Below are 20,786 nucleotides of genomic sequence, written 5' to 3'. Positions count from 1 at the left end.
GTAACCCCCAAACTAGAACTGTACAGCGACCTGAACACGAGAGAGAAGACGCAAAGTATGCGAGAAGTACTTCACTCCAAGGTTCATTTCAATACAGAAAATATAGGGTTTTATAATATTTTAAATATCCTGGGCTTGCTCGAAGATTCTGAAATGCTACTAAACATAGTAGCAGTATAGCAATCAGCCAATCAGAATCTCTACATGTGACGTTTCACTTCCCTGATATTTCTGGCTAAAACATTGATTGGACGCGGATTGGATGAAACGCTTCTTAGTGTTTCCTGATCCTTTTCTTTTGCGAGAAATGTTCTGAATCACCCCAAAACTGTTGTACTCAACATTTTGAGTAAGTATTGAAAGCAAATAAGGTGTTTGGAAATCTTCGCACGCATTAAAAACAATGTTTTACAACTCATGAGATGCTATCCCCCTCTCAATTATTGTAAAATTCCTTTGTAAAGATAGTAAGTGGAAACTTTGACAAAGCATATGGACTACAAACATATAGCATTATGAAGGTTTTTTAATTTAATTTTAGTCACTGCAAATGCTAATTACATCTCTATTTATTTTTAAGGTTAGCGGGAGTTGCAAAGATGAAATCAGTGACCCTTATTTCTTCATGTTCCCACTTGCTACTGGTCTGAAAGTTTCAGTTAACAATGTTGGTGAATATCCGGGTATACATAACAACAGCATGCATATAATTGTCACCTCTGGTTGTAAGTTAGAAATCGTTTGGCTTTCAAGCTCTATTTGAACTAATCCCTTTGCACGAAAAAGTCTATTTACAGGTGGTTTTTCTGCAATGTCAAGATATAATGCTATTTTATAAACAGCAAACATTTTGTGTGGCTTCATAGTCAGTCATTCAGGTTTTTAAACTCATGTGTATACTGTCCCACTGCTTTTTTAGAGAAGAGCATCCAAAACGATTTGGTCCTAGTCTCCATTAATCACTGTTGGCTATTTTATAAAGCCGATTGATTAAATTACACTCAGTCACTCTGTCATCCAATAGCAACCCTGTAAGTTTATTTGGTCTGATCTATCCAACATCTTGTTCTTTACCTTAAATAAACATTTCCTACAGTCCTATTTTTAGCGATTTTTGTGCTGTTCGTACTACTAGCCAAGAGGTGTGTTTAATAATTGGAGCCAGGAAGTCTTGAAATAGGTTCAACTGTGATAGGTAGCTAAACCTTAATTATCTTCAGGTTTTCCCGAATAGTCATGGCTACACCCTCTAGAACGAGTTTACTTGACTCATTTTTCTTTAGTTTAGATATGGAAACAAATCATAATGGAGATGGGAATGATTCGTTGCTAGTATAAATTTCCTCTCACTGTGGTATGGTGTTTGAACCACTGTATCAGTGTAAGATTTGTTAAGCGACCATGTATGACTGATAGTCATATGAATCAGCTGTACAATTGACGTTCATGAAGAACTAAGGCCAGGCAGATCAAGTTATGGTATCTTTTCATATGGTTACTGGATATTTATCTAAGATACTTCAGTTGTTACAAAGACCCCATTTAAGTGGGACATGTGGGATAATCGTGATTTACGATCTAAGCCGCTGAGTGGCTTCGCTTAAAACTAGTCACACTGGTGTAGCTTTATTCATTTTTAACTTTCCTCTAAATCATGAGTTAATAATTTTTTCATACTTTTCGTTACATGACATCACTTTTTCCCTTAGAACTAAATACTTTGTGCTTAGCTTCCCATTGAAGATGATATTTCTTCTTATTTGCTTTTCATCTTGTTGTTGTTTATCACTGTAATGATATGCGGTGTTGGTGGATGCATATTTTTGCCAAGTTTTATGTTGCTTAGACTGATTGATGACTGGTTGTGTGAAATGAAGCAGTACTTTTGATTCTTATCATAAAATCTAGTTATCTTCACCTTCAAATCATCGTACCTAAAATACTGTCCACAGAAATTAGTTAACGTACAGTAATTGAGATTAGATGTAATTTAAGATCCTCATAACAAAATAATATAAGTCATATTAAATAACATTACTACTCTATACCTACTATATTTATTGTTGTATTTGTGGTCGTACTATCGATTAGTTGAGTTATAATTATTTTGGTATCAATTCTGTTACTTCTGTTATTTCCCATTATAATTTAGATCGTTTACCACCGGGTGTTTTTACCTGTCCATCGGGCTTTTTTGCTTGTGATACATTTGATAAAATAAATGAACGTCGCAACTCTCCCTTGCAATGGCCTTATCGTATCTGTTTACCCATGCGATTATGGTGCGATAAAGTGTTGAATTGTCCGATAAGTGGTTCGGATGAGCAAAATTGTTCATCTACACCTCCTATGAGCTTTCCACATACAAAGTTTCAGATTGAAAACGAATATCGAATGCTAAATGATGTTTTAAATCAATTTGAGAATACGAGTTTATTAGAATTTGTTGGTTATCGGAAAAAAACTTCTGAACAACCGATTACTATGCTGCTGTCTGCATACGTCAACACGTTTTGGTTATCACTTATACTATTGATTTCGATATTTATTATATTTATTATAACTATTTTATTATGTGTATATAAATTATTAAAACGCAAACATGAAGCTGGTACAGTGAGAGTTACTGAAGTAAAAGATTATCCTACAAACTCTGAAGTCTGTAATGATGATACATTGAAAAATAGTATAAACAATAATCATTATTCAGAGAATGCTTTCTCTGAAGATCAATTAAATAAGGAAGAAACTTGTAATGATGATTTTCAGAATAATAATAGCAGTAATGGTAGTGGTAATAATGATTATCATAAATTTTTACCAAGTGATGTTAATTACCTGAATGGTTATTTGAACTCACTGGGTAACCAAGAGATAGCTCCACTCATTAATGTAACAGAAAAACAATAGCAAGTAATTATGATCGTGTGTGGGATAGGAAGTACGCTTGAAAAATACATATATGGTTCATTTGACTTTATAAATTATCAAATCATTGTTAGCTGCATTGTACTTCCTTTACTTCGTTTAACGTTTTCTACACTTTGCATCTATTATCTATGTTTGGTGCATTTTGTGTTTTGAGATCGTGCGTCTCTTTTTTTAACGATACAAAATGTCTTAGTACCCGGTAGGATTGGAGAAATAAATTCTTTTTCTTAGCGTATTATATTTTAGTGCTCGACAAAAATATATATATCCATCCGAGTTGATTATCTTTCTGGTATCCATGTTGATTTTCATCCAAACTAGTGGTTATCCTTTCATCGTTTATATATAATTTAAACTTCCTCTAACTTACTATTCATTCAGCTATTTGGTTCCAGAAAAAACATCATTTAAAAACCACTCTACTTATCTGTTGTGATTAAAATTATTTATGACATTTAAATGTATCTCTAGAATCACATTATATTTGTTCTCATTCATCCATTTTGTTATACTCACCATGGTATACCAGTTATCAAGATATATATTCATAACGTCATTATTTTGCATTTTTATACATTTTCTGATTATTAATAATAAGACAATATTTTTGTCGTAATCCATACTTAAGGCAATGCTTTCTTTTCACATAAATTTTATTGTCACAATTACTCACTGTTGAAATTGATTTAAAAATCTATTACTGATGTTACTCTGGTTATCATTGATAATGGTTACTAAGGGAAGCTTTTGGTACGTAGTGTAAACGAGCATATATTGAAAGACTTAGTAGGTATTTTTATTACTGAGATTTAGTCAGTATATTAATCTAAAAATACCTGTTGGCTTTTTCTGCTTAATGACTGAGTTGGATGGAAAGATGCTCAATTAATTATCCGAAACGTCTCAGGATTAATGATGATAATTTATTGTTAGGCCCTAATGGAAAAATAATCCATTTTCGGTCAGCTCTATCAGTGACCTAATGGGTAGGGATTTGCGTGCAAGATCGAACGTTGGGGTTGGATTCCCAGACACGCACTGCTGTAGAGCTCCATATCAGGATTAAACAGCTGTCTATTGTTTCTTGTTTTTTAGTGCCGATCTATCTAAGACAGGTTTGCGCTTTAGAATCTGAAAATTCCATAATCAAGGAGGAAATTATTACCTGTTTTGGCAACTAACGACATCAGTGTGGCGACAAATGCACTCAATTATTTTTGTATAGGATACATGGATTAATTTTTATAGCTGAAGTTGGTATTCAAACTACATATATGGAAAACTGGGTTATTCTGAAATACAAACGTAAAGGGTGTATTGAAAAAAACTAACTCAACTGTCATGGAGTGACATGTTTTTATCTCAATGTAAGGAATATTAGCGTATAACAAAAACAGCTAAAACTACATCTGATCAAATATCTAGGGAAATATCTGTGTATTACTGTAGTGAACAAGCTCAGCTGACTATTAAGCCATCAGGTTTACAGCATCTTCGTCTTGCTAGTTTAAAAGTTTTTCATTCCACCCGTAATAATCATTAATTAGTGTACTTCACTATTGAGTCAATAACATAACTATAACATTTGAGGACTATCAGTAGTAGTCGGGGTTTATTAAACAAGGTATCTTGTGATCTTCGTTTATTTGTACAGTATTGAATAAGGTGGAATTGTGTCGATATCCTATTGGTTGGTGGCTTACTGGTGAAAGCAATTAGTTTTCCACCATTGGGTTTCAAGTTCCACCTCAATATGAATAGTATCAGTAGGCCTTTCATAAGATATAGGACTCCAATCAGGGACATGATCTTGTAATTGGTTATTGGTCAAATCCAAATGAAAACAATGGTGTCCGACTAGTATTTCAGTTCCATTAGTACTTTATGCTAATGAGTATCGATATTTGTTTAACTTAATTTCCTGTTAGACAAATCTAAAACATCCAACTTTAGAATTTCAATAACTAGTCCTTGGGGCGCTATTATTCACGACTAACAGCTCTTATTGTTTCACCTATTCAAACCTCACAAACTTTTTGAGTTTCTCTCTACGATAAGAATATATTAAAAAACCTGTTTAAATCTTAGATATTTTTGGTAGACAAAGAAAATAAGGATTGAAAAAGCAAGAAGATAGGAAAAATGAGTATTAAACCAAGCTTCGTGATACCGGTTTACGCATTTACTCAACCATCAACATCTCTAGCCTTCGTGTGTAATCTAGGAATCGGAGTACGGATATATATTTAATTACTGGTTTACATTTTGATGTAAGGTTGTCGATTGGATAGCTTATCAATGATAACAGATAAATAAATACACTTATGTTCTGATAATCGGTTTCCATGGTTTTATGCTGAATAATTTATCTATACATTCTACAATTCATTTACATTTAAGAATAATGTCTGTGTAAAGTTCTATTATTTCGTCATCACTTTATCCGAGTTAATTTTGCTAATCGTATCATGTTAAGTTTTGTATACTCTATCTTTAAACAAACTGATACTATTGATAGTTTAAAAAAATCTTAATTAAGGATGGTAACTTATATTGAAGTTGGAATTAATTATATTTAGTTAATAATATTCAATGATTGTTATACTGAAAAACTTTAATGAAAGGTATTTATAAATAACTAAATAGATTAAAGGAATCAATAAATCGTTTTTTAATATATACTATTCTAATAGTTCCAGATAGCACCTAGGAAATTAGAAATATATTCTTGAAAATCAGTATTTTCACTTGTTCCTATCATCTTAAGTCTGCTAGTCCTCGTGAAGGAGCATAGGCCGCTCACCATCATTCTTCATCCAACCCTGTCCTGATCAATCCATTCCAGCTCTTTCCAGTTGTTATTCATCCTTTTCATATATGCTTCTATTTCCCGACGTAATGTGTTCTTTGGTCTTCTTCTTTCCCGTTTCCCTTCAGGATTCCAAGTTAGGCCTTGCCTCGTGATGCAGTTTGATGATTTACGTAATGTATGTCCTATCCATTTTCATTGCCTTTTCCTAATTGTCTACTTCTTCGATTTATCTTAGTGGAGTTTTGTTCTCTAAGCTGGATGGTTTAGTCATGATTTATCTGAAATTACATTATATAAAAAGTAATTTGTATTTAGTAATAAGGTGATAGAATTTTCCCTTAAGTTATTAATTCACAATACCAAATTGAATAGAGAATCAATGAAACTTCTATCTTCTTTATCCCTATTCATTCACTAAAAAGTTCAAACTTGTCAACAAGAAAAAAGTTTTATGATTAAGATCTAACAAGACTTAATTCACATTTGAGTGCATTGAATTATATCACAATTAATTTCATTGATGATTAGTTAATGAATTTGGCAAACTAAATTAATTTTACCATAAAGCAAAATCATTTAATTTACTAACACAATAAAAATGCACTGAAAATTTAAATAAACAATATACATATTAAATTAATTCATATAATGGAAGTATATTCTAAAAGTTATTTTAACAAAAATCAGTATATAAATTTGAAAATAGAATTCTTTCTTATATTCACCTTTTAAAAGCCAAACCGGATAGTGTTCTGAAATCTTAAATAAATAGATTTCGAAATTGTTGAATAAAACAGCTAAGTTCCGAATTGTTTTGTCAAACTCGCCTACCATTCTTGGATGTGTTAAGGATAAACTTCCGCTTTGGGCCACATCAATGTGTTTCTATAAATTTACTTGGTCATATGGGGTACGTTTTATAGGCCGCACAAAGCGATCTCTTTCTTATACATTATAATTGTGGATTTTACATATTTAACAGTCAAATAGACATTACTTAAACAAATAGATGGTTTAAAAAAAACCGCATTACAGACATGTACAGATGTATACTGCATTTCAGTGATAAAGAAAGTTAAACTTCAAATTAAAGTATTAGACGAATCTCTACATAGTACAACTCTAATAATTATATGCAGTTAGTGACTAGCTTCAAGATTAACTTCCAAAGTTATAATGAAAAACCATCACCAGTGGAGTCATTTATGTCACTAGTTAAGTAACTACTCATCTTTGAAATTTATTGTTCATTATGATTTGCCTCAGAAATTTAACAAAGGTCTAATACTTCGACTGTTTAATTTATATAAAAAGGAGTTTATTCTTTAGAAACAGGGATAGTAGGTTATTTGGTATTCCTAGAATACCCGCTTTCTTCTTGTAAGCGTTCACTGAGTTAGCTAATACTGTTTGTTTGGTTGTGAGATCTAATGGTTGGTGAAGTAATTTGAAATACGAAGTTTAGGGTTTACATCATAGGGATTCAGTGATAACCAGATACCACTGCTTGGGTGTTTTTTTCAGCGTGGGATTTTTCAGAAGTATACACCCACGACCCTTAAACTATCCCCACTCACGTCATCTCTTAACAAAATGAATTTCATTCGATCGTGGCTTATTGAAACGTTTAGAAATAGCTTCAGAGGACTGTTCTCAAAAGGAAACCAATAAGCAAGTCATTTTAGCACACAATTCACTATTTAAGTTGCGGAATGCTGAAATATGACCACCTCTAGGTATATGAAAATAGCAAGGAATGAGATCTGGATCCCTCAGTCGCCTTTCATTTGAATAGCCTGAGAAGCTCGGTTCCTAACGTTTTGTATATTTAATGAAGAATGAACCTTCTGGTTAGGAGTAATACTGCAGATGGAGTTTTATCTAAATGGGAAGTAAAATCCTCATCATAAACTGATTAAACCATCAAAAGGTTATTTGATACGACCGCAGTACCTGAAAATCTTTGACGTCAGCTGTATTGTGGTATTTGTTTATCTTTTGTTTTGCCAGATATTTTAATCAATAGCAGCGAATAAAAGATTATCATATCACTTGATAGATAAGATGAAAATAAAAGAAACTGATTAATGTAAAGAATAAACTTGAACCAAATATGTGATACTTGCTTTAAGTACACGTAGTAGTGAATTCAGTGTAGTTGACAATGTTTTTATTTATTTGAAATGCTTTAGCACAAGTTACTGATCCATTTTTAGATTATAGTCATCAGTATCAGATAACATTTTAGGGTTTTCTTTCAATGGTTGAGTAATTTTAATCAAGATAAACATGTAGTGTTTGTATGAATTAATGATTCCTTCGTACTTGATAATTACCCGATTTCTAAATCCGAATACAATACATTCGTTCGTGCTCATCTAGTTCTTCTTGGTTAAATTGTGTTATTTCTGGGATTCCTAGTTTGCGTAGTAATTCGAATATCCCTATTTATCATATTGACGTCGCGATGGAGCCTGTGATGGGACAGCTGGACATTCATTCAAACTCTGAAGCTTTTGAGGATCAGATAAAAAGGTTCGAAATCTGGAGCATGATCAAGAAAGATGTGAAGGGTGATAAAATTGTGACACATTTCCTCACATTCATTGGAAAAAAGCCTACAGTTTATTAAAAACTTTAGCATATCCAGAAAAGCCTATCTTACTTCCTTATGAAATTCTTAAGGAACTACTATTAAATCATGTAAAGTGCACCAGTTTTGAATGTCTTGAGGGAGCACATTTTCATAAGACTATTCGTGAGAATAACCAAAAGGTTAAATAATTCATCTTTGAATTGTAAAGACAAGCTGTCAAATGCAATTTTAGTAATCAATTTCGTGTACAGCTGAGGGATTAATTAGTTACAGGAATTAACATACCAAGTCTGGAAAGAGAGTTGTTAAGAATGCAGAACTGTTCCTATCAAAATGCTAGAACTGCATGTATTAAATACGAAGCAGTGAATGAACTTGATATTCAGTCGATGAAAATTTCTAACACTTTGTTTAGTCGTCATGATGAAATACAATCTTATGTCTATCAAACTTGCATTTGTTTAACAGTGATTCCTATTCCCGTGAAAATATTAAAGTGATTCAACAAGGAATTGCAAAGCAAACCACAAAGGTGAGAGAAAGTTCGGTAAATCTTTATCCTGTGGCAAATTTCATTCTCCTAATCCATGTGCACTTCGTAATGCTAAGTGTTTTAAATGTGGTAGGATAGGATACATTCAGTCAGTATGCTTCAAGTAGTACTAAACCTTGTAACTTAGGTCCCAATGATTTGGCTGATCCTAATGATCATTTATCTTTATCCACCATCTCGAAAGGTAGTGTTCATATTCAGAAGCGATTATATACATCCGTTGGTTCATTTCATGACTTTATTGTGGACACAACCAGTATATAACCCATTATTTCATTCAATAACTTGAAATCTTTGTATTCTAACGTTGTAGTACGACCCACTGAAGTCTCATTGTTGGAGATTACTGGACATAAACTGTTCATACGAGGATGTTATGAACTGCTAATAAGAGGTGATAATTCTTCGTAAATGCTTTGTGAATTTTTAGTTAGTGAAACAGTACCATCAATACTGAATTCAAAAAATCTGAAAAGGTTTAAAATCGAGTTTTATTTATTAGTTGCTAAAGAAAATTCTGATGCATTACTTAAATATTTGACGTCTGGGTGTACTAAGTGCAGAAGACGTATGAGAATTCAGCCTATACAACTTCATGAACAGTGTGATCCAGTCTATCTTAAAAGACGAATAATTCCTTGTGGTCTTGGAGAAACAGTACATATGACATTGAATGGTGCGTGTACGAGACGTATGACTGAACCAATTCAGTCTTCATCATGGAGTATTCCTATCGTTACGCCATTGAAGTCTGATAGTAAAACCCCTAGAATATGTAGTGATTGCAAATTAATACTGAACTCCCGTTTGTTGAAGCGAACCTGAACGACGGTAGAGACTGAAGGTATTCTAAATCGACTTCATGGTTCGAAAGTGTTTTCGAAAGTTGACGTAAAACATTACATACTTACGCCTGTTACTCCCAATGGAGCATAGGCCTCTGACCAGCATACTCCAACCCACTCTGTCCTGAGCCTTCTTTTCTAATTCCATCCAATTCTTGTTCATTCTTCTCATGTCTATCTCCATTTCCCGGCGTAATGTGTTCTTTAGTCTTCCTCTTTTCCTTTGGCCTTGAGGATTCCATGTGACGGCTTGTCTTGTGACACAGTTCGGTGCTCTTCTCAATGTGTGTCCTATCCACTTCCAGAGCTTCTTCCTGATCTCTTCCTCCGCTGGGATCTGGTTTGTTCTCTCCCACAGTACGTTGTTGCTAATAGTGTCCGGCCAATGGATCTGAAGTATTTTACGTAGACAATTGTTAATAAACACCTGTATTTTCTGGATGATGGCTTTCGTAGTTCTCCAGGTTTCTGCCCCATACAGTAGAACTGTCTTGACATTTGTATTGAAAATCCTGACCTTGGTGTTGGTTGACAGTTGCTTTGAGTTCCAGATGTTCCTCAGTTGTAAATATGCTGCTCTTGCTTTGCCGGTCCGCGCCTTCACATCTGCATCACATCCACCCTGTTCATCAATGATGCTGCCCAAATACGTAAAGGTTTTTACATCTTCCAAATCTTCTCCGTCAATTGTGATTGGATTGGTGCATTCTGTGTTGTATCGGAGAATCTTGCTTTTCCCTTCGTGTATATTAAGACCTACTGCTACCGAGGCTGCTGCTACACTGGTCGTCTTCTCCTGCATCTGTTGTTGCGTTTGGGATAGAAGAGCCAGATCATCTGCGAAGTCTAGATCGTCCAACTGCATCTTAGATGTCCATTGTATCCCGTGCTTCCCTTCAGACGTTGACGTCTTCATGATCCAGTCGATCAGCAGGAGAAAGAGAAAGGGTGAGAGTAAGCAACCTTGCCTAACACCGGTCTTTACCTCGAACGAGTTTGTCAACTGTCCTCCATGCACAATTTTGCAGTTTAATCTATCATATGAGTTCTGTATGATATTGACTATCTTCTGAGGCACGCCGTAGTGTCGAAGAAGTTTCCATAGTGTTGTTCTGTCCACGCTATCAAATGCCTTTTCGTAGTCAATGAAGTTGATATAGAGTGATGAATTCCATTCAATTGATTGTTCCACAATGATCCGTAGAGTGGCGATTTGTTCTGTACACGATCTGTCCTTACGGAATCCTGCCTGTTGGTCACGAAGTTGGGCGTCTACGCAGTCCTTCATCCTGTTTAACAATACCCTGTTGAAGACTTTTCCCGGTATTGAGAGAAGAGTGATGCCCCTGTAGTTATCACACTTGCTGAGATCGCATTTCTTCGGTATTTTGACCAGAAGTCCTTCTTTCCAGTCTGTTGGTACTTGTTCCTCATGCCAAATCTTATTGAAGAGAATGTGGAGTATCCTTGCAGCTGCCGCTACGTCTGCCTTTAGTGCCTCTGCTGGGATGTTGTCCGGTCCTACTGCTTTGCCACTCTTGATTTGTCTGATGGCCATGCTGATCTCTTCAGTTGTTGGTGAGCCAACATTGATTGGGAGGTCCGTGGGTGCTGCTTCGATGTTGGGTGGGTTCAGTGGAGCTGGTCGATTCAAGAGTTCTTTGAAGTGTTCTACCCACCTGTTTTGTTGCTCTTCAATATTGGTGATTACCTCGCCTTCCTTGCTTTTCACTGGTCGTTCTGGTTTGCGGCGATTTCCAGAGAGTTTCTTTGTCGTGTCATACAGTCGTCTCATGTTTCCTTCTCTTGCAGCCTTTTCCGCCGTCGTTGCTAAATCTTCCACATATTTACGTTTGTCGGTTCGGATGCTCCTCTTCACTTGTTTGTTTACTTCTGTGTATTCAGCTTGTGCCTTGGCTTTTTCTGCTCTTGTTCTACTGGTATTGATCGCTGCCTTCTTGTTTCTTCTTTCTTGAATCTTATCCAGTGTATCAACAGTGATCCATTCCTTGTGATGGTGCTTCTTGTGACCCAGGACCTCATGACATGTTGAAGTGATTGCCTCTTTGATCCCCTTCCAGTTGTTCTCCATAGTAGTTCCTTCTCCATTGAGTAGATCATGAAAGGCCTGGAACTTGTTGCTGAGGTCTATCTTGAATTTGTTGAGTTTGTTAGTATCCTGAAGAAAGGCCGTATTGAACTTTTGTGATATTGTCCGCCCCGTTGTCCAGTGTTTCTTGAGTTTCAATTTCATCTTGTCGACCAGCAAGTGATGATCTGAGGCTATATCAGCTACTCTCTTTGTTCTCACGTCCTCTATAGTCCTCCTGAACGTTTTGTTGATGCAAATATGGTCGATTTGGTTTTGTGTAGAGTGGTCCGGTGAAGTCCATGTGGTTTTGTGTATGTGTTTATGTGGGAATATGGTGCCGCCTATGACCAGCTTATTGAAGGCACATAGATTTGCAAATCTATCACCATTTTCGTTTCTTTCTCCCAGTCCGTGTCGTCCCATGATGTCTTCATATCCAGTGTCGTCCGTTCCAACCTTGGCGTTGAGATCTCCCATCAGAATGGTCAGGTCCTTTGTTGGGCACTTCTCGACGATTGACTGCAGCCTATTGTAGAATTGATCTTTAGCGTCTTCATTGTAGTCGTTGGTAGGCGCATAGCATTGGATGATGTTCATTGAAATACCCTCTTTGTTTTGAACGAGGCTTTGATGATCCTTGCTCCATGAGATTCCAATCCCATAAGCGCATTTTGTGCTTGTTTGGACAGCATCAATGCAACTCCTTGTGTATGTGGTGCATTTTCATCTTCATGGCCGGAGTATAACAGGAGCTCTCCTGTAGTTAGTCGTTGTTGTCCAACTTGTGTCCAATGTGTTTCACTGATCCCAAGTACCTCTAGGTTGTATCTTCTCATTTCTGCAGCAATCTGGAAGGCTCTTCTGGTGTCCCACATTGTACGAACATTCCATGTACCTAAATAAATGGTCGCTCTGGTTGTCAGAAGGGGCATCGGCCTCGTAACTTCCGAAGGGATTCGGCTTTCATCATGAGGCGTCATAATTCTTCTAAATGAAGACCTTCTGACTCCCAGGGCAGAGTTTAAAAGGTTTGAATAATTTTTTCTGGTTAGCGTTTTTTAGCGAGTTAGTTTTCTACGGGATGGGGACGCTAACCCTATGCCCAACCCTCCTCCTTTATCCGGGCTTGGGACCGGCAGTAACCCCCGGAGGGACTCCAAGCGGAGTAAAACATGCCTATCTTCAAATCCCTTTAAGTCAGTCTTCAACTATTTTGACAACAATTAACACTCGTTTTTGTCTATTCAAATACAACTTCCTTTCATTTGGTTTAAGTTGTTCTCCAGCCATATTTCGGGAAGTGATGAATAATGCGTGTTGAAGTTTAGCAAGATGATCTCATTGTTCACGGTTCTGATAAGGTAGTCCATGATCAGAGACTTAATGCTCTCTTGAGGCGTTTAATTGAGAATATTACGGTAAGTGTAAGTAAGTGTTCATTTTGTGTATCTAGTTTTGAATGTGTTGGATACCTAGGTGATGGTAATGGTTTTGGACCAGATATGAAACGACTAACTCCATTCACAAATGCACCATCTCAGAAACATCTTACAGAACTACGTTCACTAGTGGGTGTTCGTCAATACTATTCCTGTTTTATTCCTAATTTCTCTTGTCGTGCAAATTGTTTATTTAATTTTTTGACATCCAATTCATTTAAATGGGGTGAAGAACAAGAGTCATGTTAACGAAGTCTACTAAAGCCTCTTCAAAGTGATGCTGTTCCCCAAACTTAATCCTTTAGTGTACATTCTATACTTATTACTGATGCATCACCAGTGGGTATTGGCGCAGTTTTTTGAGCAGGAAGGTAGATCAGTTATTTGTGTTTCACGCAAACTTACTGTTACTGAACAAGGTTATTCACAGACTCAACGAGAAGCATTAGCCGTGTTTTGTGCCGTCGAAAGACTTTATAAATATTTATTCGGAAAGAAATTTACTATTGTTACGGATCATGAAGCTTTAAGGTTCATTTATCATCCTGAAAAATCCTTAGCACGTTCCTCAGTTGCTATGGTTCAACGATGGAGTATTGCTTTGAGTGCCTATAACTATACAGTTCACTAGAGGAGTGCCAGACAAATTCAACATGTTGACTACATTTCTCGACAATCATTACAAAATAGACCTGTTAATACTTCTGATTGTTTGTTAGTGCACCCTTTACCAGTGAGACGTCCAGATCTCATTAGAAAAACTCATAGATACTTTAGATATATACTGAATGCTATACAGAAAGGTTGGAATGCTAATTTGACACGTAGATTTCCTATCCACTACTCCTGATGGTATTTTGTGTTTAAATGATCATGTTGTTATTCCTCCTTCATTAAGTAAATCTGTCCTTGAAGATCTTCATAGTGGATATTTAGGTGTTGACAAAATGAAGTCCTTGGTAAGACTCACATGTTGGTGGCCGGAGGTAAACACAGATATATGTCGTACAGCAAACAATTCAGGAGGATGTCGTAAGTTGGAAAGTCAACCTTGGAAGTGGACTCCATGACCAGTATCGTCTGAGTCCTGGCAGAGAATCCATGCAGACTATTCTACTTGTAGTCAGTGACTCTTTTTTGAAGTGGCCTGAAGTTTTTTTCACAACTTCACCGAATTCTGACTTCATAATCCGAGCATTAAGAAAGGTGTTTAGCCGAGAAAGAGGTTCCCATGATGTTAGTGACTGATAGCGACTCTCATTTTGCTGTGGATGCGACCCATACCTAGTTGAATAGTATGGGGTGAAGACATCTGTTCACTACTTCCAAGCACCCTTGTTCTAATGATTAGGCAGAAAATTTTGTCAGGACTTTAAAGACTACTATTGATTCTATTGCTGCTTCAACAATTAATGAACTGGATAAAGGAGTAGATACATTTCCACTGCAATCTAGGAATGATAAACATTCTACAACGAAAGAGACTCTATCAAAGCTTTTACAAGGAAGAATTCTTCGTTTGAATATGAGATGTTTGGAGTCTGCAGAAGTGACATATTATCTTCGACCAGCCACTGGGATTGTGCTGAAGAATTTCGAGAAATCTACGGTGCGAATTCTAGATATCAATGATTTAAGTATACGAAACCGACATGATGATCAAATACAATTTCATGAACCAGGTGGGTCTGTTTCAATTTCCGTTATTAATTCTAATACTCATGAGTACATTCTAGATAATACAGAGTCTACATCCAATACACTGTCGGACAGACACAAGATGAACTTAAGCAGAAGACTTACAGTCGATTACAGAAACTTAGATTCCAAATTAAGCTGTTGTGGATATGGTGTTTGTGTGAACTAAGAATTCCTTTTTAAAAATTTCATGCGATTGGTTCCCTTTATTTAAATTCCTTTTTACCTGATGACTGACTGATTGCCAATTCCAAATACAATACTTTCGTTCGTGTTCATCTAGTTCTTCTTGGTTAAATCGCGTTATTTCTGAGATTCCTAGTTTGTATAATAATTAAAACACTCCTAATTATCATGAAAGACTACCTTTCATGTTAATTGTCACTCAGAATCTTGATTCACATATCGATGGATTTATCGGCTAATAATGATGATAGTGATAATAGTACATTAGTAGGTCAATTGTTTTTTTTTTTTGCAAAACAAACAGGACTTAGTGTCTAACACCACATTCATTATACTTTATATGCAAACTATAGATTTACATAAATATTTACATGCATACACATATGAATAGATAGATGAAAGTGGAAATGTTTACAAAAATGTTGTTTATTAAAAATATGCAGGTCAAATTAAAGTGATTTCTATTGATTTCATCATATTCATTTATCAAATTTGTTATATAACGGGATAAAAAGTCAAAATTACATTCTTTTACTTATTATGATTGTTATTCAACATTAATTCTATTTTAATTTAATGTGATGATTATGCAACGTAGTATTTGTTACTGTTTTCCCGTGTAGTGAACAAAACACGGGTGGGGACAACCGAATATATTTAGCACAAAATTACAGAGTTACTGGGTAAAATAGAAAAACCATATAGTAAACCGTTCATTTGAAAAAATATCAATCCATCATATCAAACCGAACTGTTCCTGTTGCAAACATCAATCCATTGTCTCACATTTCATTGTTCATGCGTTTTCTTACAAACTACATTGTGATTCTGCTCCTCCTTTCTTTATCTTCTCTCATCTTCTGCTGCCAGGTATTATGTTTTTAACTCGTGTCATATGCTACCTACATCAATATAAGTAGCACGTACCACACCCGTATGACATTTTATTTTGTATAACATACGATATCCTTGTATTAAATTAACGTGGAATATGCTTAGCATAACATGTAGCATATGATTTGTTATAACCCTAAATATTTATATATATATATATATATATGATTTCATCCTAATTATTCATCAAAATGTGTGCACAATCAATATTTACGACTATGGTCGTCGACATCATCGTCTTCGTGTTTTTGGGTCAATAGAACTTTCACGTCGTGGGAATAGCGGTGGTTCCTCGTTTTTACAAGTATAAGTAATAAGTGATTACGACATAATAATCAGCGACGACCAGATATAACAAGTGGTGTTCAATTTCAAAGATACATGTTATTATTCAACTCAATTATAGAAACATTAAATCAATCGACCAGATATTTTAATGAACACAATTCCTTACTAAATAATTTAAGATACTTTTGGTTTCTTCCTTATTAACATGATAATACAGTTGGCAGAGAAATTAAAATGTTTTAGTAATCCAAAATAACGTTCGTTAGTGACTCGAGCATACGTTTATCATAAAGTTTGATTCGATTAATGCTTCAAAGGTGATTGAATTCATTTCTGTATGAATCATTTATAAGCATCTAGAACTTTAGAAGTGGATTAGGGACAATTGGTAAAATGTTGAGTGAATTACTTCTTGAATTACACATATCGACAAATTGGTTTGTGTGAACTTGTAGTGTGTTTTTATTAGTAAGCTATTAGTCTTTATTATTCAACCTTATTTCTCTAAGCAACTTTACTCTAACAAAGGCATGATTGTGAAAATTGTACTTCTACCAATGACAAGCAATTGTTGTATTGTATCATTTGTCCTACTTGAACAATAGTAACATAATCTATATAATTTCGTGTGAAATTATCATATCGGGTTATGTCATTTTAAAATGTGAGATGATCGGAGTAAAAGTGTAGCATAATAGTGGAAAGTATTAGAATAGTTTCTGTCCAAATGATTTATGCTACAAACTCATTCATTTTTATATTCATTATTACCGAAATCATTTTTTACCAAGTCAATCGTTGATGGTATTTTGACATTTGCATATAACACATTTGATATTATATGGAAAAAAACTATATTTCAGGTTAAAAAAATTAGGACAGAAAGCTACTAGTAAGACAATCAAATGTTCTGTGTTATAAAATTATTCAATTTTTAGTGGTTATTCTCCATCATAAACCAGTTTTATATAAATTAGTGAACAAAAAACAATAGGTTTAAAACACAATATAATGGATATTTCTGAAACAGTCATTTTTATATTAACATACCAATAACGTTTAAGATCACATATAAAGTATAATATTGATAATTCTTTATTGATCTTCTAGCTCAGTACCAATATAAATCATAATCAGACTGTTAGCCACGACAAAGAGATGATCAACGTGAAGTGAATTTCGTAATCGATGATTTTGCTTACAAATAATTTGGGAGATACTTTTTATTTTTTTTAAAGTCTTCTACGAAGAATGATAGAACATAACCCTTTTTATGTAGTCATTACAGTAGATCAATATAGAATTAGGTGAATAAAATTATTGATTGACGTTTTAATATATTTGACTGAAGTTCTATTCAGATTTATTTAAAATATCTGAATGTTTAACCTAATAGCTTATTTCATGGTACACTGAACGTCACATTTTGAATTGGTTCAGTTCAGTGTATGTTGAGGCCTGTTAATGCAATGGCTGCTGCTGCTACACTGGCTGTCCTCACCAGAAATTTTTGGCGTGTATGGGATAGAAGGATCAGGTCATCCGCAAAGTTGCATCCAAGCAATCTATTGTATTCCGTGCTTCCCTGAGATAAAGAGGTCTTCATAATTCAGTAAGCCACCAGAAGAAATAGAAAGGACAGAGTAAGGGCCTTGTCTGACTCCGGGCCTCCCATGGAATGTGTCTGTCAGCTGTCCTCCATGCACTACTTTGCAATGTATGAATTCTGCATGATATCGACGACCATCTCAGGTACAACGTAGTGTCGAAGAAGTTTCCATAAAGTCCTCCTGTCCACACTGTCGAACGCTTTCTCATAGTCAAGGAAGTTGATGTGTAGTGACGAGTTTCATTCAATTGATTGTTCAACGACGAACCGTCGTGTCGTAATTTGGTCTGTGCACGACCGGTCCTTATGGAATGAGGTTTGTTGATCGCGAAATTGGGCGTCTACTGCGTTTTTCATCCGGTTCATCAACACTCTGTTGAAAACTTTTCCTGGTACTGACAGCAGTGTGATGCCTCTGTAGTTGTCACATTTGCACAGATCTTCTTTCTCTGGTATCTTGATGAGTTTTCATTCTTTCCAGTCTGTCAGTACTTGCTCGTCCTCTCAAATTTTTCGGAAGGCAGTATGGAGCATCTTTGTAGTTACGCGTATGTCTGCCTTCCATGCTTCAACTAGTATGTTGCCGGGTCCTACTGCTTTCCCACTCTTGCTTTGTCTGGTGGCCATGTTGATTTATTCGATTGTTGATGGAGTGAAGTCTCTAGGACGACCTGAGTATGCTGCTCCGATATCTGGTTAGTTCATGGAGCCTCGTCTATTCAAGAGTCCTTCGAAGTGTCTTGCCCATCAGTTCCGCTGGTTGTGAATCCCAGAATTTTGCTAGCCTTCATCGTTCTTGTCTGGTCGCTCTACTTTTACTGTATGATGCAGCTATCTCTTCGTTATGTCAAAGTTTTCCCGTATTTCTTTTTATTGAGGCTTTTTCCGCCATTATTACTAGATCTTCCACGTACTTCCTATCGACTGAAACTCTCCTCTTCACTCTCTTGTCTGCTTCTGTGTATTCGGTGTGTGCCTTGGCTTTCTCTGTACTTGTTTGATTGTTGGTAATTTCTGTCTTCTTGTTCATCCCTTACTGATTCCGACCCGGGGTTTCTATAGAAATCTATTCTTTATGATGGTGCTTCTTGCGACCAGAACCTCCTGACACGTTGGAGTTAGTGCTTTTTTGATTCCCTTTCCAATTGTTCTTCATGACACTTTCTTCTTCCAGTATATTTTGTCACCTGTTCTTGAGAGCTATCTTGAATTCGTTGAGTTTGTCAGTATCTCGAAGGAACGCTGTTTCTTCAGTTGTCCAAAGCTTATTTAGCTTGAATTTGGCCTTAGCAACCACCCGTTGGTGGTGATCTGCAGCTATGTGAGCTTCTCTCTTGGTATGTAGGTGTTCCACGGGTCTTCTGAACGTTTTTGGTGATAGTATGGTAGTGAAATTAAAATATGATTGGTCACTGAGCGTTGACAAACAGGCATTTAGCCTATGAACTATTAAATTTGTAATTTCCTTTCCTCTTATTGATTTCTACTCCGGACTCACTGAGAGTGATAGCTTGTAACTGGTTGAAATAAGTATTATCTAGTTTATTCTCCGGTTCTCTATTTTGAGTCTGGAGTCCTGGATCTGTTATAATGTGTCTAGTCTTATTATCGTATTAACCTATTATCTTAGTATGCCTGAGAGCCATGAAAATGTTTCAAATCATCCGTTATTTCACCAACCTTGACGTTTAGGTCTCTCAACAGGTTGATCAAGTCCTTAACTAGATATTTCTTTGAGATCGACTGCAACCTCTCATACAACTGATCTTTACCGCCTCCACTCTTATGCTTGGTGAATGCATCGGACTGTATGCTTTAATGATCCTGGATCCATGAAAGTGTTTTCCGTGCTTCTTTGGACAACGCCGATGCAACTATTTGTATAGTGAAGTATTTTCTTCTTCATGACCAGAGTACAACAACACCTCTCGCGAAGCTTTTCTTTTCTGTCCAGCTTGCTTACAATGTATTTCACTATTTCTGAACACTGCTAGGTTGTATCTTTCCATCTCCACAGCTGTTTAACCGGTCCTTTCGGTCTTCCACATTATCCGAATATTCTATCTATCTGTGCTAATTGTTGTTCAGGTTGTTAGAATGGAAAGAGGCTGTGTGACTTCCGAAAATTCCCAGCTTTCACAACGAGGCGTCATAACTTTTCTAAATGAAAATTTTTTAACTCTCAGAGGAGTGTTCAAGCGGTTTAGATCATTTTTCCTGGTTAGCGTTTTTAAGCATAGTTTTTTTATGCTGGATGAGGTTGCTAACAACACGCCTAACCCTCCTCCTTTACCCGGGTTCTGGACCCCCAGTAACCCAAGAAAGCCCCTCAGTAGGGGTATTTTGAATTAAGTTGATATTAAGGATATGTGATAAATGCTTTGTGAAGTAGGAGAACCGAATAACTAATATATATACATATATTTATATACTGGTTACCTCACATTTTAAGTCATGAATTAATTGTCATATGATGGAAAGAAAAGTCAATTTTCCATTGATTTACTCATTATGAGTTTTGTTCAATGTAATAATTATTCAATGTAGTATTTGTTTCCTTTTCTCGTACGATATTTTATTCTGTAAAATATGCGATGTTCTTGTATTCAATGGACATGAACTATGCTCAGCAAGTGATTTGTTATAACTAAGTATTTTTCATATATGTGATTTCATCCTAATTATTAATCAAAATGGGTGTACAATCAATACATAAATGAGTGTATTTTCTACTGGAGTTGTCATCGTCGTGTTTTGGGGTTAATAAATCATCACTTATACTAGTTTTTGTGTTCTTACTTTCGCGTCGTGGTAATTGCAGAGGTCCCTCGTTCCGAGTGTAA

The 20,786-nt window shown here is 35.6% G+C and overlaps 2 protein-coding genes across 6 annotated transcripts in view; both read left to right on the top strand.

The window, feature by feature from the left end:
- The window catches only part of MS3_00002192 (uncharacterized protein), a 38,437-nt gene that overhangs the window by 12,802 nt on the left and 4,849 nt on the right, over positions 1–20,786 (top strand). For 2 of the 5 annotated variants that reach the window (XM_051209760.1, XM_051209762.1), the window contains 2 exons: positions 581–725; positions 2,153–5,305. In XM_051209760.1, the coding sequence (XP_051075221.1) occupies positions 581–725; positions 2,153–2,910 (903 nt within the window). In that variant the 3' untranslated portion in view covers positions 2,911–5,305. Of the gene's footprint in view, positions 1–580; positions 1,032–2,152; positions 5,306–20,786 lie in introns of those variants that run through there. The other 3 variants (XM_051209761.1, XM_051209764.1, XM_051209763.1) reach the window with 3 other exon arrangements.
- On the top strand, positions 6,363–9,987 carry MS3_00002194 (uncharacterized protein). The gene is made up of 2 exons (XM_051209766.1): positions 6,363–6,653; positions 8,808–9,987. The coding sequence occupies exon 2, from the start codon at positions 9,304–9,306 to the stop codon at positions 9,715–9,717; it is 414 nt and encodes a 137-aa protein (XP_051075224.1). The 5' UTR covers positions 6,363–6,653; positions 8,808–9,303; the 3' UTR covers positions 9,718–9,987.

This window comes from Schistosoma haematobium, chromosome 1, assembly GCF_000699445.3.
Source record: "Schistosoma haematobium chromosome 1, whole genome shotgun sequence".
NCBI lineage: Eukaryota > Metazoa > Platyhelminthes > Trematoda > Strigeidida > Schistosomatidae > Schistosoma > Schistosoma haematobium.
The sequence above is the reverse complement of the archived record's forward strand: the minus strand, read 5'-3'. Positions and strand labels throughout refer to the sequence as shown.

Coding starts and splice junctions, on each gene's coding strand:
- MS3_00002194 (XM_051209766.1), top strand. CDS start 9,304: ATGCTTTGTGAATTTTTAGTTAGTGAAACAGTACCATCAATACTGAAT.